Source organism: Myotis lucifugus, unplaced genomic scaffold (genome assembly GCF_000147115.1).
Source record: "Myotis lucifugus unplaced genomic scaffold, Myoluc2.0 scaffold_40, whole genome shotgun sequence".
Classification (NCBI taxonomy): Eukaryota; Metazoa; Chordata; class Mammalia; order Chiroptera; family Vespertilionidae; genus Myotis; species Myotis lucifugus.
This window is the reverse complement of record NW_005871088.1, coordinates 5,384,076-5,408,898: the sequence shown is the minus strand read 5'-3', so window position 1 is coordinate 5,408,898 and position 24,823 is coordinate 5,384,076. Positions and strand designations below refer to the sequence as shown.

The window sequence follows — 24,823 nt, the reverse complement described above, 5'->3', positions numbered from 1 at the left end:
ACTCCCAGCCGGTATATGCAAATTAACCGCCATCTTTGTTGGTTAATTTGCATATCATGCTGATTTGTGGGAGGTGTAGCGAAGGTATGGTCAATTACCATGTTTGTAGATATTATTAGATAGGACTAGAGGCCCAGCGCATGATTGAAATCACGCAAGGAGGCGCCCTGCCTCCCGCCGTGCAAGGAAGCACCCCGCGGGGGAACCACGACCTGCGCCTGACCCACGTAGCCCCTGGCCGTCATGTTGTGTCCACTGGTGTGGGGGCAGGCGCGCTCCTGTGTGTTGTGTCTCTGCTCCCTCCCGCCCCCAGCCCCAGCCTCTCCGTATGTTGTGTCTCCACTCTGGCCTGCCCCCAGCCCCAGCCTCCCTTCCTGCCCATCTGCGTGCACAGCTCCTCCTGAGCAGTCATGATGCAGCCTCCTCCTGAGCAGTAGTGAAGCTCGGCTAATTAGCATATTCCATATATATATATATATATATATATATATATATATATAGATAGATAGATAATGCAATTGTTTACAGTGGGGTGTAAGGTATGTGTTCTTAAAGCCAAACATGAATTATTCATTTCTTAATTTAGGCAAAGTAATAGGAAAAAATGGAAAACTGATTCAGGAGATTGTGGACAAGTCAGGAGTTGTGAGGGTGAGAATTGAGGCCGAAAATGAGAAAAATGTTCCACAAGAAGAGGTATGTTCTAATGCATATGTTTCTGGTTTGTATAAGAAAAGTAAAAGATTTTTATTTTTTTATTTGAGATTAATTTAGAGTCCTCTGTGATACGCACATAATGTAGATGTACAAATTCTTGATTATCAGACATGCCAGTTAGTGATATAGTTGTAGATACGGCCTCTGTTAATTCTCTAATGCCGTGACTTTGGATTGGTCACTTTAATCCCTTTAATTCTTATTTCTCAATCTTTAAAATGGGTTGTTGTAATTGTAAAAAAAGTACAAAGCACTTTTCAAATATCATTTAACTTTACTGACAAACAAAATTGGGACACTGCTTAGGTTTTCTGGCTTTTATGTTTTGCCTTTATTATTTTGTGTGTATGTATAAATATTTGTGTGGGGGTTGGGGAGGTGAGGGCATGCTCTTCTGTACAATGGTACTGTGTTTAAAATAAAATCTAAATTGCCATAATTTTCATATATTATCTAGTCTTCCTTTTGTGAAAGGTTCTTTTGGCTGAAATTAAATCTTTTGGGGTTTTTATTGCATGATTTTTGCATTCTGTTTTGTTTACTAAAACTGTTTATAATAATTTATCTTCTTAAAATATGATCATTGATACAATAATGGAGCTAAATAAAGACTTAAAATTAGTTATTTTTTCTCTTTTGTGTTTTACCAAGGAAATTATGCCACCAAATTCCCTGCCTTCCACTAGTAACTCAAGGGTTGGACCTACTCCCTCGGAAGAAAAAAAACATATAGATATAAAGGAAAACAGCGCTCATTTTTCTCAACCTAACAGTACAAAAGTACAGAGGGTAAGAAATATTGATCACGTTGAATTACACTGAAAGTAATTTCTTCCACCCAGATGTTACAAATGGGCATTTCGGGTATTTTCTCTGGTTAGACTTACAAGATACTCATGTATTTTTTTCAAATCTCATTTTTAGGTTATGAGATATTACAAACCAAAGTGATACCTACTTTTCATTTTATTTACAGTGACAAATCTTATGTTGTAAACATAAAATATGGGGTTGCATTTAATGGTCACATTTTTCTTTTGAGGGTGGACTTTAATTTTTCCATGTTGTATCTCTTGAAATTTTGCAGGTTGTATTAGGTCAAAATGTACCATCTGTTTACATGCATTAGTTACTACTTAAAACCATATTTTAGAAACTGATTTTCAATATTTGAACTAACCTAACTGTTTAGAAATGAGTTTAAAAGTCCTACAGTGAAAGTCCTGCGTTCAGGCTTCTGCGTATCATTTGTTATAGTTAATGACATCACTTGCATTCCTTATACTGCTTTAGGTGTTAGTGATTTCATCAATTGTAGCAGGGGAATCCCAGAAACCTGAACTCAAGGCTTGGCAGGTAGGAAAACATTCCTTGAAAAATACATTTTAATTTTATATTTTAATGTTTATCACCCTTGTTAAGAGAGACTACAAATGACCTTCAGGGTTGGAGGCTGGTGGAGGAGTGTTTATGGGTACATGAATTTATTGCCCTAGGGAGAAAGCTCAGATTTCTTCCTGTTGCTTATAAGGCCTTTCTTTCATGGTAACCTGTCCAATATCATTTGTTACAACTCCTCCCCCTTGCATTCTAGAGAGACTTAAAGCCATACTGAAGTATTTAGAGGTCTCTGAACAGTCATACTGAACAGTCAGATGCATATGTTTTCTCCACCTAGAACACTCTTCTTCCTGCCACCATGCTTTGACCTTACTCCTTATGCAGCTTTCTGTGTGTACTTGTCACAGGTCCCCTATCGTAGCACTCAGAACGTACACATTTACTTATCTACCTCCTCATCCACATTGTGAGTTCCTTCCTTGAGTTCAGGGACTTCTACATAGCTCGTGAGAACTGTTTATGGGGAAAATGTTGTGACTCACAAGATTCAAAGCAAAAATGCCATTTTATAAAGAGAAATATAACCTCAAGTGCCTTAGATATTCCTCTCTGCTGGGCAACTCAGTTCTCACCCTAGAATAGGGAATCACTTTTCTTGGTGTTAAGTATAGAAGGCCACCATTCTACTCTCACAATTTTTTCATTTTAATTTACTATTCTGGTCCACTAGCGATAATGCTTAAATTAGAGTGGCACTTGGATACACTAACAGTTTGGATATGTTGAAAAGAAAATGTTTTAAAATTATTTGTCCCAAAGTTGATCAAACTAAATCAGTGACAGGGTTTCAAAGCTTATTTTGGTAGCATATGATCCAAAAGGATCATATAGCATTTCATCATATGACATTTTAGAAAATAGTATACTGCTTTCTAACAGTCAATTGGGGGAAAAACTCAACAGTCAAGATGTTTTTGAGAAGGAGATCTGATCCATGGGCTTGATAATTTCCATAGTTCATATATTATTTGATGTAAAAAAAATCCATTATGAAGCCCATGGGTTTTCAATTGCACCTGATTATTCAGATGGTCATTGCTACTTGGAAGCAGTTCCTTTTCTACCAGACAAAGGTCAGTCTGCAAGCTGTATTTCCTAACTGTTCAGTTTTGTTCCCCATTAGCAGCCATGTTCATGTGGAAGGAAAAAGAAAAAAAACCTGTTCCAGCCCCACATCCGTTTAAGATGCTGTGTACTGAATGCAAGCAAGCAAAAGCAGCCCAGGAGTAGCCACACCTATCAAATGAATGCTCTTTTTAAAAGAGTGATACTTGCTAAAAAGACAGCTTCTTGGCTTCTAACACCTAGAAACTTCGCCTAGAAAATTATAATATTCACATCAGAGCCATTGTATGCTTTTTTAGTTACTTGTGAATATTAGTAACCATGTGTATTTCTTCAGCAAAATATAGAACTGTTCTCAACTTCGAACGTCATAATTGCCAGCTGTTAGTTTGCACAACTGCCCTAGGTTTCCCTATTACTTGTGACAAGAAATAGTGTTTTTTCTCATTTGTACTGATGGGCTGGAAGTATAAATTTTTAGTATACAACTTTTAAAAATCTATCCTTATATTAAAGTAGTACCATAGAGAGAAGATGAAACTTAACTTATGATTCAGCTTTTTTTATAATTTTCAGAGCAAATTATTGAAATGTAATGTTAAATTTTATGCTCATGGAAATGCCAGGTTTTTTCCCCCTCACGGAATAATTACTCAGTGCATTTTAATGTATCCTAATTCTGTTTGTGTGTGTTTTTTTGTTCTCTGTTGATTTGGTTAGCTAATTGATTTAACTTTTAATTTTGTACCATAATATCTAAATTTTAATGATTTTTAAAAGAATTTGATTTTGATAAAAATTTTAGATGAATTAGAGTATTTTGTTTATGCATCTCATGTTAGTTAAAGCCTGTATAATTTCGAATTAAATAATTTGTGACTTTGCCAACATTTTTAATTGTAGTGTTTAAAACATGATAACCTGATGCATTTAAGAGGTTGCTATATTGATCTGTCCTTATTCACAGATGTGTAAAATATGCCAGCTATTTTTGTTTTCATGTATTACTGATTATTTGTGTACCTACTGTTTGTCAGACCTTGTCCTAGGGATTTAGTCATTATTTGCATTTTTCAGATTAATCCATTATTAATTTTATGGGATCATTGTCACCATTTCTTTTCCAGGGTATGGTACCATTTGTTTTTGTGGGAACAAAGGACAGCATCGCTAATGCCACTGTTCTTTTGGATTATCACCTGAACTATTTAAAGGTGAGAACAGCAAGAACTTTAATTTCAAATTCTTTTTGCACTAAAATATAAAAACTCCATAGTAAACCTTTCAGTAGTTAAGATTCATTCTGAACATTATAATGAATGACCTGTAAAAAGTAATAGATAAAATACTTTGTTTAGCTTATTATATTCCTTTTGAAAACAAAAGTCAATTTTCATCATCATCATAAATGTAAGGACCAGTATCCCAGTTTTCAATAAATTCCCCCGTTTCCCATTATTCCTCTTTTAAACCTTGCACTTAATTTAGGTTAATCCTTTACACAGCTTTTTCATTAGGTAGATCCTTTCTAGCCTTTGTGAGTTTTCCACTTGCTTTTGTTGTCTCTTTTATGTCATTTATTAAGGAAATCCCACTGTTTCACGAAATCTTTTTAAATGTGTACCCTTCATATTTTTCTCTATACTCTGTTATACAAAACAAACAATTTTTATAGCATTTATCCCCCCTCTAGATTGCAAACTGGAAAATAAGAACCAGGTTGCTACAAGGTATAAATGGAAAGGGCGCTAGATTGGCAATCCAGCGATTTGCTTCTAGATTATCTTTTGTCATGGACTAGCTGTGTGACTTTAGGCAAGTCGCTTCCCTAGATGCTTTTTAAAATTTCTGGCCAAAAAGTTCTATAAATCAATAAGATGGAGTCTTATCCATGTCACTTAATAATTCCTTCTATCCATGTGTTTCAAAATATAATGTAACTGGTACTAAGTAATATTTTAAAAGTAATCCAAGTTTCTATTTCATTTGTAATGCTATCTTAAGAATTTGTTGCCTATTTCTTAGAGAAATAAAATTAAACAATTTCTACTTGTATGCAAATAAGGGAAAAAAAGGTTCAGTAGTTAGACATTTCATTCATTTTTATGGTGGTTAGTTAATTGAAAGTGGGAAAGTTTTATCCAGCAAGGCTTGCATGGGTAGGATTTCCCATTGATTTGCTTATTTATTTTTGTTTTAAAACATGTTTATGTGTAATCTGTTGTATGTGTTTTTCTTCATATTCTTAGCTTACATTAATTATGAAGACCTGGAGAGTTAGTGTTGCATTGTATTGATCCCTTGTTCTTTTGACTAATCTTCTTTCTTAGATCTTTTGATTTATTCTTCACAACTGAATATCTTTTTTGGTTATCAGCAGCTGTCCTGTTGCCATTCTTTCCATCACCAGATCTTCACTTGATTGGGCCTGGCATCTTTCACCAAAAGATGACTGCTTTGCCCCAGTGAGATAACATGGACTACCATTCTGTTTTGCAAGATATACCCATTCCATTAGCTATAACTATACTTTTGGAGTAAGCCACTCACTCAGCTGCAGTCTCTTCTTTGTTCAAGTTCGTTGTAAAACAAATTCTAGTTCAGAGCTCAGATCAAACTCACCCAAATCCTTACCTGCCCTTTCTTTTCCAGAAAACTGCCACAACCAAGATTTTAGGAGCTTAGCTTTTCAGGGGCTTCTCCAGTGACTATTCATGTAGACAGTTTCTCTGGTGGCCTCTGCTTGACTGAGACACTCAGTACTACTATATTTATGAATCTAGCTCCCTATAGCCCATAAATGAGATGTTTATGGGTAGATTGGAAGGATGAGGTTTATAATTGAGACTGTATATGGATTTGACAGAACCCAACATATTGAAAGCACTGTATGTAAGGATCTATCTGTGGAACCTAGGTGTATATTTTGATCACCTAAATTTATATTGTTCATCATACTTGGTCTAGCAGAGTTGTAGTGTTTAAGAGGTTTGCAGGGCATGATGTAAGACCTAACTTTTTTGGCCAGCTATTAAATAGTTTCCTGCCTTGTATAAGGAATATGAGAATTTTCAGCTCATTGAAAATAATTGTTCCTTAATTGTATAATCACATCCAAAGACCTACTGTAGTATATGTTCTTTGCAAACAAGATGGCCCAAACTCAATGCTTTGTAAATTAAGATTAACTGGCAAGTCTATTTCAATTCAGAGTATTTACAATGTGTGATTTTTAGGGTTGGCTGGTTAAACCTTAAATGTCTATTTCTGTATTCATACATTTTAGAGTTGTTTTATTCAATATCCTGTCATTAATAAGTCCCAAAATTAGCATATATGTACCTTAGCAGATTCCATTGAGTAACAGTGCCAAATCAAGCAACTTTAAATTCTATTAATGCTGAGTATTTTTGTTATATCTCTAATTCTGGGCATCAGTAATCTGTTATTTAATTTTGTTTTTTAAGGAGATCATTCAATTTCCTGATAATTCTGTGTAACAGTGTTTACTATAAATTAAGAACTGAAATTGAAATATTTCCAGTATACTTTTTTATCTTATGAAAAGGAGAAAGGTATTATTAAGTAAAATGTCAAATTATTTTTACTGTTATCTTGTATATTTTAAATAGGAAGTAGACCAGTTGCGTTTGGAGAGATTACAAATTGATGAGCAGTTGCGACAGATTGGAGCTAGTTCTAGACCACCACCAAATCGTACAGATAAGGAAAAAGGCTATGTGACTGATGATGGTCAAGGAATGGGTCGAGGTAGTAGACCTTACAGAAATAGGGGGCACGGCAGACGCGGTCCTGGATATACTTCAGGTACAAACTAAGCATTTTACTCAGTAACTTTATCTGTTCCTACACTTAATAGCTGCTAACCTCTAATATTCATTAGAACCCCATTATAACTATTTCTCACTACATGGTTTCTGATTCACAATGGGTCAAATTGTGTTGCAAGAGACATAGAGTAAAAACCTGATAATGACACATAGAGTTCACAGGGCAGGTGTGAGTTCTGTCCACGTTCTGACTGGGGATAAATCTGCTTAAGCCCTTGTGTGTTGATGATTTTCTTAAGGCCTTTCCTAATTTTATTACTGTATAGCCAAAACTTTTTTACATTTGTGTACTGTGGCTCATTTTTTGTCAGGCATGTGCTGGTCATACTTGCTGGATGGACTGTGTAAATCAGGGGTCTACATCCTGTGGCTCATAAGGTGATTTTGTATGGCATGGCCAAAGTCAGCCCTAGGCACAGTCAAGAAGTCGGCAAAGTTTCTCTTTGCCTTCCCAGCTCTTCTGTCAGTGCTTCTTTCTTCTCTCCCAGTACCTTTCCTGAATGCTGTCCCCACCTGCCAGTACCTACTGTCTTTCTTGCTCAACTGTGTAACTACTATGTAACTTGCTGATGATGGTATAAGGTATAATCCATCTCACAGATATTTGCGTTTCAAAAAGGAACTCTTTAAGATGGAAAGCCTTCAAGATCCACAGGAATGAAGCTATAATGGTGAAGCTATAATTGGTCATTAGCTCCAACAAAGGAAGAGAGAGAGGTAGTAGAGTTGACATTCTGGAGTTGGGGAGAGATATACCTACTCCTATGGCCAACTTTGAACCTAACCCGTAACCCTCTTTCAAAAGTCTGTTCTTTTTGATGTTGAAGTCCCACCTCACTTTGGAGCTCTTTTCTTCCACTCCCATCCCGTAGGTCATTAATCCACCTTCTCAGGCATAATGACTGTATTATAATAAAACTTTCATTAATAATAAATTATTCTAGTGGGAATGGGAGGGAAGGTTGTGGACCAAGTATCAGGAAAGCATATCCCCATTCATCTGGTCCAATTCCTGTTCCCACAAGAGATCCTTCCCTGAGACAGTTGCCATGGTGGCCTTCTTTGCCAGTCTCTCAGAGGTGACCAAAATGTGTGCTGCATTCCCCTATGTCCCTTAGCCAAACCTTATTAAAATGAACTCTATGAGAGGTTTTGTTTCTCAAGGTATTACTTTTAAACATTGTAGACAACTTTTCCTCCAGAGAGCGCAGATGGTTAAAGGAGTACAGCTGTTTAATGATGTGGCATACTCAGATTTGAACTTAGATGGCTAATAAAATGCCTTTTTTTAAAAATGAGAACCAAAAATGTTTTCCAAGATTACCTAAAAAATTGTAAAACCCTTCATTTTGAATTTAAGATAATTTGTTTCACAAAATAGAAGGTGATAATACCTTTTGGTAGGCGTATAAATTGGGAGGAAGAGTATTAGATTACCCCTGAAAGGTTTCTGGAAGCTTCTGATAACCTAACTTTTTTTTTTTTTTTTAAGTCGGACAATGGTATATAACTTTTAACTCTCGATAGGAACTAATTCTGAAGCATCAAATGCTTCTGAAACAGAATCTGACCACAGAGACGAACTCAGTGATTGGTCATTAGCTCCAACAGAGGAAGAGAGGGAGAACTTTCTGCGCAGAGGAGAGGGACGACGACGTGGCGGTGGAGGAAGAGGACAGGGAGGAAGAGGACGCGGAGGCGGCTTCAAAGGTAGAGGTTTTCTTTTTTAAAAAATCTTTATTGTTGAAAGTATCACATATACCCCCTTCTCCTCCCCTCCATTGACCTCTTCTAGCCCACCCTCACCCCCCATCCTATATAATAAAAGGCTAATACTAGTATGCAAATCGACTGAACAGCGGAACAACCAGTCGCTATGATGCACACTGACCACCAGGGGGCAGACGCTCAACACAGGAGCTGCCCACTGGTGGTCAGTGTGCTCCCACAGGGGGAGCACTGCTCAGCCAGAGCTGGGCTCACAGCTGGCAAGTGCAGCTGGGGTGGCAAGAGCCTCTCCCACCTCAGTGGCAGCGCTAATGATGTCCAACTGCCGGCTTAGGCCCTAATCTGGCAGTCAGACATCCCCCAAGGGCTCCTGGACTGAGAGAGGGCGCAGGCCGGGCTGAGGGATCCCCCCGTCCCCCGAGTGCATGAATTTCATGCACCGGGCCTCTAGTAAGAAATAAAGGTGAATTGTAACAACTGCCTGAAGTTCAGTGAAAAATCTTGGTGATTTAACACTGTATTACCAAGACCCCCATTTCTCCTGTTTTGTACTGCTCATCATAGTAAAGCCTCAGCCTTTCATACAGTAATTGACAGAATATTAGCCTTTCTTATGGTTCATGTAGAATATGTAAATCAACACTGATAACTAGTTCAGCTTCTTCGGAGAGTCTAAACATAGCATCTGAAATTAGCTCAGATTGACCTGTGACAGTTGCACAGTTGTAATGCCTTCAAAATATTTTGTTTCTATGTAACTGTAATCACTAGGTTGATTATATTTTGGATTTTTTGGTTGGTGTAAGTCAGTGGTCGGCAAACTGCAGCTCAGCAAACTGCGGCTCACGAGCCACATGCGGCTCTTTGGCCCCTTGAGTGTGGCTCTTCCACAAAATACCGACTCTGCACATGGGCCACAAAATTTCAATCGCACTGTACGTGCGCGCCCGCATGTGTTATTTTGTGGAAGAGAGCCGAATGTGGCTCGCGAGCCGAGATTTGCCAACCACTGGTCTAAGTAAATTGAGGATATGGGAATGGGAATAAAGAGCTTCCAATAAGCATGTTAGAATCAATAATTGTTGAACCTTTTTAAAACGTCCCTATAGGAAACGACGATCACTCCCGAACAGATAATCGTCCTCGTAATCCGAGAGAGGCTAAAGGGAGAACTGCAGATGGATCCCTCCAGGTAAACACATATGCCTTTTTCATCTAAATTATTTGCATTACGGTAGTTTGAAATTTAATGAGTTTATTTTTAAACATATTCAAAGATTATAAATTTGATATCTGTGAAATAGTTTCCTTTTACCATTACAACTGTGATAATCTTTGTTTTCATGCAAACATACAAAGATTTCTCTAGGGAATATGTAGTTAAAGTATTTGTGAAGACTTTAATTGTCATATGACTTCAATACCACATTGGTGGTCCCTCTGATTTCCCCAAGAAAAAAAAAACACCCTGGAATGTACTGAGAGTGAGACCTGAGTCAACCTTGTGGGTCCCTCTTCCCTTGAGAAGCTGGAATAGAATATCCTCTTTAAATGGAAAGTAAGGAAAAGAAGGCATGTATTTCAAAAGTAATAATTATAATAGGCAGGGCTAATGATACTCAGCTAGAACCTGCTGAATCAGTCAGCTGCTTGTTTACAGCCGGCCTCTATTCTGAAACTCCCATATCAATTGGTTGTCACCTGTACTGTATCTATTGTTAAATAATTTTAAAATTACCTCAGACAATGTCCAGACACCTCTGCTAAGTGTTTTGTGTGTATTTTATCTAATTTAATCTTGCAGCAGCCACCTAAGGTAAGTCTTTTTGTTCTTCTGTTTTCAAGGATAGTAAACAGAAGTTTAGAAAGATTCAGTCCTTTGCCCAAGATCACATAGTTAGCATATGGTGCAGTGATATTTGAACCCTGGTGTCTGATTCCAAGAGCACATGTTCTCTTCTACTTCTTTGACTCTTAATTCTTACCCCCACTAGTTAGGATTCCTTCTCGACTGTGGATTGGTTTGGGACCAACACCCTAGATAAGTGAGAAAGAACTTTTTTTAAAAATTTTTTTTAAAATATATTTTATTGATTCTCTACAGAGAGGAAGGGAGAGGAATAGAGAGTTAGAATCATCGATGAGAGAGAAACACCGATCAGCTGCCTCCTGCACACCCCCCACTGGGGATGTGCCCGCAACCAAGGTACATGCCCCCGACCGGAATCGAACCTGGGACCCTTTAGTCCACAGGCTGACGCTCTATCCACTGAGCCAAACCGGTCAGGGTGAGAAAGAACTTTTTAAAAGCAGAATCTTTATGACAAAATGTTCTTTAAAATTCATAGTAGTTGTAAGTACATGTTAACTACTGGTGGGTTCTTCAGGACCAGCATAGAAAAGACTTTAGACCTAGATAAAAATATGGATGAAATAATGTACCTACATGTATTTTACAAAGATGTAAGGCATTTAATGTACCAGTTTTGTAATTCCTTTCTTAAATGGACATATTTGATGAACTAGGCTTTCTGATCACATTGGTTAAAAGGATGCATATTTGTAACTAAAATAGCATATCGAAAGAAAGGCTGTATTTTCTATGTAAGTATGAGAATAGATGTAAATCAGACACTTACTGGCTCATTTCACTTAACATAATACTCTCCAGGTCCCTCTGTGCATGCAAAAATGAAATAAAATAAATCAAAGCACCAAACCCTTGACAACAGAACATTTAAAACATACAACCATACCCAACATTTAAACATACTTTGAAATTACAGTGAACCATTTTGGGATATATGTAGCATTTGTACTTGAAGCAGATCAATATTTGTCATTATTTTAGGCCCATTTGTCAATATTACCTTCCCTTTGTACAGTGTCTAGAATTCTATTAGCAGTGTTTTAAGTGTCCTGTGTTAGCACTTAAAATATTGTATAAATCAGTATTTTATTTGTAATTGCATTCATCTTTACACTCTTCCCGGGATTACAGTTCCTCTGGTAATTAGTGTCTCCAAATTTCCCTGTACAGCTTTTCTTCAAAGTTCAAGTTATATTATCATCTGACTTTCCTTACTGAAATACAAGCTTCTAGAAACCAATTCTCATATTCTTCTACCATAGACAATGGGAGCGCTCAGTATAGACAAACTTAATCACACCCATGATGGATATAAAGGTGTAAACTGAAGGCTAGTTAATAAGAGAGTTGAGTTATTATCCTGGTAAAGTCAGATTCGAAAGATATTAATTTGCCTCTTTTCTCCTGCATTTCATAATCTTTGAAGAATAACTCATTCTTTTGAACTCTGAATATTATAGCCATGTTTATTTTGTAATAATCATTCGTTTTAATTATTTGTTTCTCATGTTTTATTCTGCTTAGAAGAAGACACAGTAGGATTGTTTTTAACTAACTTTGAATGCAATGAGATGACCAGTTGTGTTCCAGTTAAAGAAGAAGAGTGTCTTAAAATCATAAACAAAATAAAGATCCTACCTGACCTGATTTCTTTCACTACTTCTATTCTCATCCCTCATTTCCCTTTTTGACATGTGGAGTTTACACTTCAGGCTTAAATTTCTTGTCAGGCCAATTACAGATTACAATAGGATTTGGTGTGTGTATATAACAAATATAACTTGTTTTAGATCAGAGTTGACTGCAATAATGAAAGGAGTGTCCACACTAAAACATTACAGAATACCTCCAGTGAAGGTAATCGGCTGCGCACGGGTAAAGATCGTAACCAGAAGAAGGAAAAGCCAGACAACGTGGATGGTCAGCAACCACTTGTGAATGGAGTACCCTAAACTGCGTAATTCTGAAGTTATATTTCCATTACCATTTCCATAATTCTTATTCCATATTAGAAAACTTTGTTAGGCCAAAGACAAAAGGTAGGCAAGATGGCACAGGGCATGAAATGAACACAAATTCTGTTTAAGAATTTTATTTTTCTGGTATTGGCCATAAGCAACAATTCTCAGATTTGCACAAAAATGATATCTTGATCTTGAAATTTTCAAGCACTGCTTTTAAGTATACTTAGCACTTCAGGACAGGATTTTAGTTTGGTTTATTTTTTAAAGTACTGAAAAGTGATATTCTTTGTTAATTTGGATCATTTTCCTACATAGGTGATAACACTGGTACATTTCAGTTTTTCTGAATAAATAGCACTTATGGTAATCATATTAGACTTCTGTTTTCAGTCTCGTATAGAAGTCAATGAAATAATATGTCATTTCATGTCCTGTGTCAATTTATGTGTTGGTCCACTATTTCAGTATTTTAGTGGACCCTGAGATGTGTGTGATGTGACGTTTGTCATTTCATTAGCAAAAAAAAAAAAAAAAGTTGTATGATCTGTGCCTTTTCTATATCTTGGCAGGTAGGAATATTATATTTGGATGCAGAGTTCAGGGAAGATAAGTTGGAACACTAAATATTAAAGATGTTGCAAACCCTGTCAAACATTAGTACTTTATAGAAGAATGCATGCTTTCCACTTTTGTTCCTTGCATAAACATCAGGTTAGGCAGTATAAAGAATAGGATTGTTTTTGTTTATGTTTTGTTGCACTGAAGTTTGACAAATAGTGTTATTGAGAGGGTTGTGTAATTTTTTTCTGAATAGACAGGAGAAGAAGTAACTGTCTTTTCATTTGAGAGAGGCTAAAATGTTTTCAGCTAGGAGTAAATCTTTTTGGTTGAAAGTTAGTAGAATATGCCTGCTCTTTGGCCTGATGACCAGTTTTAACTTAGAGCCTTTTTTATTTTGTCCTCCCCTTGTTTTGTGAAGATTTTCATATTTTAATTTCAGGCTTAATTTGGGGAGATAGGAGGGTCATTTCTGTGTGTGCATAGTAAACCTGTGAAGTACAGGTACTTTGTCTAAAAAATATTGGAAGCAGGTTAAATGTTTTGTAAACTGAAATATTAGGTCTAATGCATAAGCAGAATTGGAAAGCAGACTAAGATTGATTAACAAAAAACTTTTTCTTTTTTTTTTTCTTTTTATTAAGCAGAATTGGAAAGCAGACTAAGATTGGTTAACAAAAACTTTTTTTTTAGTTTCTTTTTCTTGTTTGATGTGTTGGGTTTGGTTTTGTTTTTGAGTCTTTTTTTTTTTAAATGGGTGAAATTTAGTGAGGCAAATTATGTGAAGGACCTTCACTCTAAGATGTTATATTTTTCTTAAAAAATAACTCCAAGCCGGGGTACCACTGAGTCTGTATAGAGCCGTACAAACAGAAGTTCTGCCTCTGATGTATTTTGTGAGTTTGTTTCTTTGAATTTTCATTTTACAGTTACTTTTCCTTGCATACAAATAAACATAAAATGGCAACAAACTGCACATGATTTCAAGAATATTAAAAAGTCTCTTAAAAATATTGCCAAAATTAATGTTGATTTCTAGTTATTTATTCTTGGAATGTATAGTATTTGAAAACAGAAATTGGTACCTTGCACACATCATCTGTAAGCTGTTTGGTTTAAAATACTGTAGATAATTAACCAAGGTAGAATGACCTTGTAATGTAACTGCTCTTGGGCAATATTCTCTGTACATATTAGCGACAACAGATTGGATTTTATGTTGACATTTGTTTGGTTATAGTGCAATATATTTTGTATGCAAGCAGTTTCAATAAAGTTTGATCTTCCTCTGCGAAATTGATGTTGATGCAATCCTTACAAATGATTGCTTTTAAAATTTTAAGATAGAAAAAGAAATCTATAGAAAGTGTTCTGTTATAAAATGTAACTGTTACCATTGGAAATTCACGTCATAGAAAGTTAGCCGTTATCTACCAACTTTCAATAACTTGATCATATTTAATAAGGTGAAAAAAATCAACAAAATGGTACAGAAGCACATTGTGCCATTACAATATGCACTAAGTCTCTTTTTTTACAAAGGCTGAATTCAGCAGGGCGCTAACTTGCTTAAATGTGAATTACTAACTTCTAAAACTGTAATTTGATTCACATGTTTTCAAATAGAGTTGGAGTTGATTCATATTACAATATTTGTGTGCTAAATGTGTATGTTTTTCAGTTAAAAGTTATGATGTTTTTAAAATCTTATTAAAGTTTCAAAAAATCTGAAGATTGTTTATCTAGATGTAAATTTTTATTAAAAAGTTGCACTTATGAAAAAGCAAAAAATTAGTCTGACAAATGTTTGCTCCTGGTCTTAAATTTCTAAATATATTTTAAAAATTAATGATATGTGGGGGGAAAGTTATTTACATGCATAGCATATATGCCTTGCAAATCTTTTTATGTGTCCTTAAAAGGTAAAAATGTTGATATTTGAAAATATAATTATCCATATTCCCAGTTAGAAGATTTCAACACATTAATTGCATAGAATGCCACTAAACCATATTAAACACATATTTTTGTCTGTGTAACCATAAACATACCCTGCCATTTGGAAAATATTAAAGTGTCTATGTAGCTAAAAAATGAAAATAACTTTGATGTCAATATCCATTAAGAAAATAAATGACAAGACTGAGGTAGAATGAGCCTGAATTGGCTATTGTGGTCACTTCAAGGAACTCTGGCACAGCCTGGAAAAGAAGGGTAGAAATGGAGAGGCAACAGTGTCAAAGTTCTACGTGGTGTTAGTCCAAAATGATTCAACAATGCAGGACAATCTCCTCTACATTGATGTTTTTGTTTTGTTTTTCAGAAAAATTAGCCTTTGTTTTCTGCTTGTCTAGTTTTTCATTGTGGTACTTTGTGGTTCTTTGATACTTGTTCTGCCTAGTTCTGGGCTCCTCCAGAGCCAGAAGAGCTGATCACAGTCTATTAGAGGTGGTAGGCAGAAACAATCCTCAAGTAACTTGGTTGAGTTTTCTTGGTTTCACAGTATTTTTTCAGTGCTACACATGAACAGCCTGCTGGCAGTACTGACCTTGAGACTCAACTGGGTTCACTCAGAGGCATTTCTCTCATCTGATCACGATCTTAAAGGTCCTGGTAGCTTGGAGTCTACTGCCCTTTTAGAGTCAATATACTGATTTGATCCCTATTGAGCCAGTTTGTTTCATGACCATAAACAGCATCTTTCCCTCATAAACCTCTGATCCCTCTGATAACCAGATAATTCTGAAATAGCTATTACCAGATGCTCATCTGATCGCTTAGAAGGCTTAACAGGTACCAGCATTTAAATCTTGAGCATCTTTTCCTCTGTGTGTTTATTTAGGGCTGTTTAAAATATTTGGGACTATTTATAAATTTTCCTTCTATTTTGCAGAACTTTAAGAAATGGGGAAATTATTTTTTATGCTGAGTTTTATTGTTAGTGGGAGAGGTATTTTAAAAAGTCTTTGCAAGTATAGCTGCTAAATGTTTAAAAACTGACCTTCAAAATTGATTGCTTAAAATCTTGCCACCAGTTTTGGTATACCATACACTTTATCACAGGAGTAGTTTGAAAATTGGAAAGAAGATTACGTATCAACAAAAGATGGTTCCACGGAATCCTGGGAATTAGGGTCTATTATCATTATTCAGTATCATACAGAACTTGAATGGCTTGCTAAGAGGAAAAAAGAATGCTAGTGTTATTTCAAGTATAAAGCTTTTTTTAAAATACTAAGACATCTTTATTTCTCTGGTGATCAATACTTGTAAGATAATTGCATCGAAGAACAGTACTAGTGATCAAGGAATATATATCATTGAAGGGGCAAGTGCAGCATAGATACTACATGATAGAAAGGGACATACGGAGTTATGCTGTAAAATGGATGAATCCAGAGATAGAGTCCACACTTGACCAGGGCATGGAATAGCTTTGTGATAACTGGATGAGTCATTTCACCTCTAGGTTTTGATCTTTTGGGTTAAATAAATGGTTGCTAAGGTATCTGAACTCCAAAGTGTGTACACATTAACCCTTTGAGTGCCAACCAATATCCTAGGAACTATGCTAAAATTGCCAAGGCATTTTTGCTGATTTTTACAGCAGTTTAGGAAAAAAATTATGAATTGCAAGTAAATGAAGTTACATATTCAAAAACTTAAGGAAACCTTTACTACATTTGTTTTCATCTTTGACATATATTGTTTGCTGATTGTATTATAAAATACTAGTAGAAAAAAAAATTCCCGTTAGCGCTCCCGGCACTTTTGGCAAAAGACAGGAGGAGCGCGATTGTGCTCCCCGGCACTCAAAGGGTTAATAAAGTATTCATGATTTATATGGAGAAAGCTACAGAGAGTGTTAACAAACCACCCACCTGATTTCATCAGGTTCTCATTAAATATTTACCAAATATTCACTAAATAGCAGGCACTTCACAAGATTTTTAGGGATACAAAGATTCTATTTCATGCCTTTTGAAAGCTCAGTTTGTTTTTTAATAGAATTTATTGGGTTGACATTGGTTCACAAAACCATACAGGTTTCAAGTGTACAACTCAATAAAACATCTGCACACTGCATCGTGCACCCATCACACCAAGTAAAGCCTCTTTCACTCCCCATTCATCTACCTTTGCCCACCTCCACCTAGCCTCCACTCCTATTTCCCCTTGGCTATCACCACATTGTTGTCTGTGTCTGTGTGTTACGTATATACATTTTCTGGCCAATTCCTTCACCTTTCTACTAGTTCCCCCACCGCCCTCCCCTCTGACAGCTGTCAGTCCATGCCTCTGTTTCTATTTTGTTCCATCAGTTTATTTTGTTCATTAGATTCCACACATAAGTGAGATCATATGGTGTTTGTCTTTCTCTGACTGGCCTAGTTCACTTAGCATAATAATCTCCAGGTCCATCCATGCTATCGCAAAATGTAAGAGTTCCTTCTTTTTTATGGCTGCTAGTATTCCATTTTGTAAAGGTACCACAGTGAAAGCTCAGTGTTGAGTGAGCTTTATGAGTCAATGGGCAGTTCTGGTATATGGTATAGTAAGTGCGAAGATGCTCAGGGTGCGGTGGGAGCTCTTTGGAGAAACAGTCATGGGTTTTGTCAGGAAAGGGCTTCTCAGGTGAAGTGAAATTTTACCTATGAGGGAGGACAGATTGGAAGAGTTAGCCAGGAGAAAAAGTGCTGCAGGCATTGATCTAGGTATGAAAAAGTGTACTATTCAGGAAGCTTCCAGGATTTCAGTGTGACTCAGACAGAATTTGAGGTAGGGATTAAGAGAGGTGAGCTAGAGATACTGTCAAGGAGGGCCTGTGGTGCCACGTTAGAGGTTAGACTTTAGGAAGCCCTTGAAGGATTAGAAACAGATTTACACTTGTGTGGAGGGACAGATAGAATTGCTGCACAACTTGAATCCTTTGTCAAGTTGCCTGGTTACCAGCTAGCAGGAGGTACTAGGCCCAAATCCTCTGCCCCACAGTCCAAATCCAGCTTCCCACAAGGTCACAGCTGTTAGCAGTCTGTGTTCCCACACAGCTGCCTGACAGATGGTATTTAAGTCCTGATTTGATCTGCATGCAAGGCTGTTGTCAGGGTTGCTCTGTGGACGGGTAGACTCAGGTTTTTTAGTACAGCCATAAGGTGCAGCCAACAGTACCTCAGCCTTTGCATGTCTGCATGAGCGAATGGGTGTCCATATGCCTCTTCTTTCTGATTCACCTTGATAATATTTTTCCCTCATTAAAACCTTTTCCTTTTGCATGGTGGTATGCTGTTTGCCTTTATCCACTACTTTACAGATGGTGCCCAATAGGCAAACTCCACTTGTTCCACCTGGCCTTTTGAAAATGGCAAAAGGGATCAAATAAGCCATACCAAGGGATGCACCAGATCCCTCTTAGGGCTGGTGGTGGGGAACCTAGCTGAGCTGAAATCACTGGTGAACATGTTATTGTAGTGTATATGTATGGCCATGCCATGTACCACAAAGGCCCTGGAAAATTCTCCATGTAAGGCAGATTGAGAAAGTTTGATTCCTTGACACTCCCTTACAAGTCAGCCAGCCATGTGAGCCTATGATAGAAGAGAAAATAGCCCTTGGTCCCAAGTGCAGTGAAACAGTAGATGCAACCTAACCTTTTAGATTTGAAATCTGTCATTGTGTGGTGTAGCATCCAGGGGCTTGAGGGGTGGTGGTTGAGGTGCAGCCTGAGGGGCTTCAATAATGCTAACAGAATTTGACTCCCAGCAATGGTCACAGGCTTGAAATGCTTGGGCTACACCCATGAGATAAGGGACACTGAATGGGAAAAATTTGGGGATTACCACCAGATTCCCTTTTGCTGAATGAATTGGCTAGTCCAACCTTTGGGGAGAGAGCAAATGTGCCTGCTCTGTGCTTGAATTAGATGCTCCTGAAAATTGGATTCACATAGCCACAAAGAGGAGACTTCCCCAAGGTGCTGAATGAAAACTGGAATGCCTACTGAGGTCACAGCTTCTTTGAGGCACTCTGGCATTATATAATGGTTGTGTGAAAATCCTAGGCTTCAGGGATAACTCATGACCAAATGAACTTAATTCAGAGAAACCTGGAAAAGTTGATGCAATCTTACATGAGGATATCTCTTACTTGACTCTGCCAGGGAGTAAGGGATGGGATAATACTTTAGGGTTGATTTAGGTCCCACCCTAAAGTGACACATGATATAATGGGCCCTGTAAGGTTTTCCAGGTCTCAGCAGAAATTAAAAGGAAGGAGAAGAGCACCACTCCAAACTTCATTCTGAGGCTCCCTCAGGCAGCACGCTATGGGCTCTCGGTCTTGAGCAAAGGGATTGCTAGGTAAAGAGATAGATGGGCAAAGCAGAGGGGCTGGTGGGCTGATGAGCAACCTAAGTCACTCCAAGGAGGTTTCAGGGAGAATAGGAAGAAGAAAAAAAAAAAAAAGACTGAGCCTGGTCCACGTGGCTTGGTGGTTGAGCATTGACCTATGAACCAGGAGGTCATGATTCCTGGTCAGGGCATATGCCCGGTGTGGGACGTTCAGGGGGCAGCTGATTCATGATTAGCTCTCGTCATTCATGTTTCTATCTCTATCTCTCTCCCTTCATCTCTGAAATCAATAAAAATATATTTTGAAAAATTATATTACATGTGTTTTCTTCTCTAGGTTTTTCTGGGTAGAAAGGGGGAAAACATTTTATTTTTAGTTGATAGAGTATGAAGTTCACCTTGACTGTCCTGTTTCAGGCATTTTGGACTTCCTCAGAAACAATAACTGCAATATATCAGTGATAATTTGGGCAAGCCCATTCCATTATAGTGATGACATTTTTAAAATTTATCTTTTTTAAATTTCTTTATTAATTAAGGTATTACACATGTGTCCTTATTCCCCTATTGCCCCCCCCTCATGCCCTCACCCCCTGTTGTCTGTGTCCATTGGTTAGGCTTATATGCGTGCATACAAGTCCTTTGGTTGATCTCTCCCCCTTACCCCCACCCTCCCCTACCTTCCCTCTGAGGTTTGAGCATCTGATAGATGCTTCTCTGTCTCTGGATCTGTTTTTGTTCATCAGTTTATGTTGTTCATTATATTGCATAAATGAGTGAGATAATATGTATCTTTCTCTGGCTTATTTCACTTAGCATAATGCTCTCCAGTTCTAAAATTTATCTTTATTTAAGAGTCTGTTCTAAGTCAACCAAATTTGATTCGGGAGTGCTGCAGTAAAAAACCACAGAAGCAATACAGGCCCCTCAGAATTTCAGACCTCTAGGAAAGGGGCACTTGCAGTTGGTTCTGGTACCTTGGTAACTCCCAGGCAGTCCTTTATAGTGCTGGGATTTAGACCACTAAGGAGAGGGTGCCAACAACTGGCTGATACTGGTGTCTCTGAGGAGAGTGATACTGGTTCTGAAAGAAGTGTGTGTGTGTGTTGGGGGGGGGGGGTGGATCTGGAAATTGGATTCAGCTGCTACTACTGAACCATTTCTGCCAGAGTGAAGAACCATGGTCTTCCAATCTCCCTTTAGAGCAGTGGTTCTCAACCTTGGCTGCACATTAGAATCACCTGGGAATCTTTTTAAAATCCTGATTTCTGGGCCTCATCCTCTGGAAATTCTTTCTTTGTTACTAATGTTGTGGCCCCACCCCATAACAAAGAAACAGAATTTCCGGAGGATGAGGCCCAGAAATCAGGATTTTAAAAAGATTCCCAGGTGATTCTAATGTGCAGCCAAGGTTGAGAACCACTGCTTTAGAGCCTCTTATCAGCAGAACTTAATAGGCAGCACTGACAAAGGAGAAATGTGGTGTTTAGAGTCCCAGACCAACCTCACAAAGCAGAGTATAGAAAGAAGGATGATGTGGAACTGAGGAACACTATCTTAATTATTGACTAAGTGCAACAAGCCAAAAACCTGTGAAATGGAAATGGTACATCCAATTGGGGGTCAAGCCAACTGCAAGGATAGCTGCCCACCCAGTAGGTACTGAGATGGCCCCATTGCCTGCTTTGCTTGAACTACTGGCTAGATGGGGATCGCAATTTTGAGACTAGGTACCATACAAGGAAGCCTGTTTCACTAATGGGTAAGCAAGTTCAGTGGAATACTAAGCCATTTGTTATAATACTGGTACAACCAGTGGCATTGGCTGCTCTGCAGTATCTATGGGTGTAACTTCAAGTGTTGCTTTTGATAATAATTCATTCTGCTCCTTGATGAAGGAAATAAACCTTTACCTAGACTCACAGACTGCTGCTAATGGCCTCACTCTTTAGTCAGGCCATTAGGCCACCCAGGATGAGACTATTAAAGTCATATCCTATGGAAACATATAAGTCACCCTCAAGGTCAATAAGTCACGTATGTATCTCCTGAAAGGACCACATGCTGAGGAAAGCAAGGTATCTGCAATGGAAAAGTCAATCCTGTGAGCCATCATATCCATGGTGACCTCCTAGAGCAGTGATGGTGAACCTTTTGAGCTTGGCGTGCCAGCATTTTGAAAAACCCTAACTTAAATCTGGTGCCATGTCACATATAGAAATTTTTTGATATTTGCAACCATAGTAAAACAAAGACATATTTTTGATATTTGTTTTATATATTTAAATGCCATTTAACAAAGAAAATCAAACAAAAAAATGAGTTCGCGTGTCACCTCTGACATGCGTGCCATAGGTTCGCCATCACTGTCCTAGATCCATGTCCAGACCCACCACAGTAACAAAACCACCACGAAAAACTAGCCTTCGGTTGGTTATTCAGATTGATTTTAATTTAGGTATAAATCCAGTTTGGCACTGGGAGCAGGTGAGTGTAGCTTACACCTACTCTGCACCCATCTTGGAATTCAAAGGGAGTCTCTTAAATGCAGCAAGAAAAAAACTGTTAGTTGGATCCAAGATGGTGGCCGACAGGAGGGCAATGAGGAAAAGAGTGTGTGTGAGGGAGCGAAAGGGGAGTGCGTGGACATGTGGGGTGTGTGTGTGAGGGACAGATATATTCTGCAGGACTTTTGGGGGCTGGAGGACCAGGGTCCCCTAGCCGGGCAGCCTCTACTACCGCTGCAATCTCTCCTGGGGTGGCAGGCTCTGCCGCAGAGACCGCGCCATCTTGAAGGGGAGAGTGGCTGTGACTGTGAGCCCAGCCTCACCTCCACCTGAGGAGACTTTGGACACCACCCGGGACCCTACAACCACAGAGGCCAGGGACCTGTTGCCTTGGTTGCGAACCCATGAACACCAAGACTCCAGCTTCCCCAGCTGTGAGCTCCTAAAAAGTTTGTCCAGGGGGAGACAAAATGGCAGCCAAATAGGCAGACATGTCCTGTGCCTTCTCACAGAACAGATAGAAGAAACAGCTGAATCAAATAACATCCACCTGGAATTGGCAAATTAAACACAGCTGGTGGGACAATCTATGGCCAGAAAGGTCAGAGGTCGCCTGGAGAATGGTGGGATTGGGGATCTGAGCTTGAGGGAGAAACATGCCCAGCCAGGAATAGGGTCAGAAGGAGACTGCACTGCACCAACTCCGTGTCCCTTGGGGACAATATAGTGCTTGACTATGGAAGGTTGTCCACAGGGCTGCTGGCATCAGGAGGACTCTAGATCTAAGCCCACAGCCATGAGAGGCTACACCCAGAAAGGCAGCCTGAAGTTCTGCACCGGCCACGCAGTGCTGGAGGGAGAGAGACGCACAGTGGCACAGTTGCTCTGTCTTTATAATTCCCTTGCTTTTACTCACTAAACCCAATGCATAGGATCTTTCAATTACAAACACTCACTGAAGCTGCAGTGCAGGGAAAGGTGGCTTTGTGGAAGCTGGGGAGCAAAATAGGGAGAGGCGACCAGGAAACCAGTTCTGGGACAGTCTAGTTCCTCCAACCCAGCCATTTTTCTCCTGAAGACCAGGCCCCTCCTAGCAGCACAGCCGCATCCAGCCTTGAGCTCTGCAGGGAAACAAGGATTCTGAATACTCCCAGGGAGCCCTCAGGGACTGGGTTGAGGGGCCATTTGGTCCCAGAAACTAATACAGCAACACCCCCACCTAGAGTCCGTGTCAGAAATACACCCTTGTGTAAATACGACTGAAAGAAGGCAGAAAAACAAAGGAGGCAGATTGATCTCGCCTGCCTGAAACCAAGGCTGTGGAATCTGACACAGAGTAGCAGTAGATCGCTGGGAACTTCAACACAGTGCTGACTACCTAACAGGAACTCAGACATAACAGACAGAACAGTAGAGAGGGGTCTTAAACGAGCCCCCATGGGACACTAAAACTCAACTGAAGTGAATGAACTTCACTACTTCATATTTTTATTTTTTTATCTTTTACTTAAGAAACTAATTTTTCTCTTTATTTTATTTATTTATTATTATTATTAACCTTTCATTTTTTAATTAATTAATTTATTTATTTACTGGATTCCTGTTCTACAATCTATTTTTATTTTCATTTTTAATCATTATTTTACTCTATCTCATTTTTTCCTTTATGCCAACCCTTTCTTCCTCATTTCCCCCCTTTTCATCTTGTTTCTCTTCTCCTGTACCTGCTTTACTTTTTCTCTCTTTTTTTACTCCTTGTTAAAATTGATCTTCTCTATATGCTTTATTGATGCATTACTAATATAGTAGTCTCTGTTGGCTTACTCATATATCTAATTTCCTCTCCTCTGTGTCAGATTCCACATATGTCATTGCAATATCTTGACTGATACAGCTCCTAAGGCAATGGAAACTATGGAGAGAGTAAACAAATGAGACTACATCCAAGTAAAAGGCTTTTGCACAGCAAAAGAAACTATCAACAAAACAACAAGAAAGCCCACTGCATGGGAGAACATATTTGCCAATGCTATTTCAGATAAGGATTTAATCTCCAAAATTTACAGAGAACTCATACAGCTTAACCAAAGGAAGATAAACAATCCATTAAAAAAAAATGGACAAAGGACCTAAATAGACACTTTTTAGAAAAGGACATACAGAAGGCCAAGAGACATATGAAAACATGTTCAAAGTCACTAATCATCCGAGAGATGCAAATCAAAACAACAATGAGGTATCATCTCGCTCCTGTCAGAATGGCTATTATCAACAAATCAACAAACGACAACTGATGAGGATGTGGAGAAAAAGGAACCCTTGTGCACTGCTGGTGGGAATGCAGAGTGGTGCAGCCACTGTGGAAAAACAGTACAGAGTTTCCTCAAAAAGTTAAAAATGGAACTGCCATTTGACCCAGTAATCCCTCTTCTAAGAATATATCCCAAGAAACCAGAAACACCAATTAGAAAGGACATATATACCCCTATGTTCATAGCAGCGCAATTTACCATAGCTAAGATTTGGAAACAGCTAAGTGCCCATCAGCAGATGAGTGGATTAAAAAACTGTGGTACATCTACACAATGGAATAGTACGCTGCTATAAAAAAGAAGGAACTTTTACCATTTGCAACAGCTTGGATGGTACTGGAGAGCATTATGCTAAGTGAAATAAGCTGATCAGAGAAAGATAAATATCACATGATCTCACTCATATGTGGGATATAATGAGCAACATAAACTGATGAACAGCAATAAAATCCAGATACAAGTTTTCACTGAACAGACTGTCGAACCTTAGAGAGAAGGCAGGG

General features: G+C 38.3%; 1 protein-coding gene across 12 annotated transcripts in view; it reads left to right on the top strand.

Moving 5' to 3' along the window:
- The window catches only part of FMR1 (fragile X mental retardation 1), a 42,842-nt gene extending 27,897 nt beyond the window's left edge, over window positions 1–14,945 (top strand). For 2 of the 12 annotated variants that reach the window (XM_023753050.1, XM_006087751.3), the window contains 8 exons: window positions 587–696; window positions 1,369–1,506; window positions 2,011–2,073; window positions 4,311–4,397; window positions 6,816–7,011; window positions 8,562–8,744; window positions 9,872–9,954; window positions 12,423–14,945. In XM_023753050.1, the coding sequence (XP_023608818.1) occupies window positions 587–696; window positions 1,369–1,506; window positions 2,011–2,073; window positions 4,311–4,397; window positions 6,816–7,011; window positions 8,562–8,744; window positions 9,872–9,954; window positions 12,423–12,584 (1,022 nt within the window). In that variant the 3' untranslated portion in view covers window positions 12,585–14,945. Of the gene's footprint in view, window positions 1–586; window positions 697–1,368; window positions 1,507–2,010; window positions 2,074–4,310; window positions 4,398–6,815; window positions 7,012–8,561; window positions 8,745–9,871; window positions 9,955–12,156; window positions 12,280–12,422 lie in introns of those variants that run through there. The other 10 variants (XM_006087759.3, XM_006087755.3, XM_006087756.3 and 7 more) reach the window with 10 other exon arrangements.
- Window positions 14,946–24,823: the final 9,878 nt, after the last annotated feature.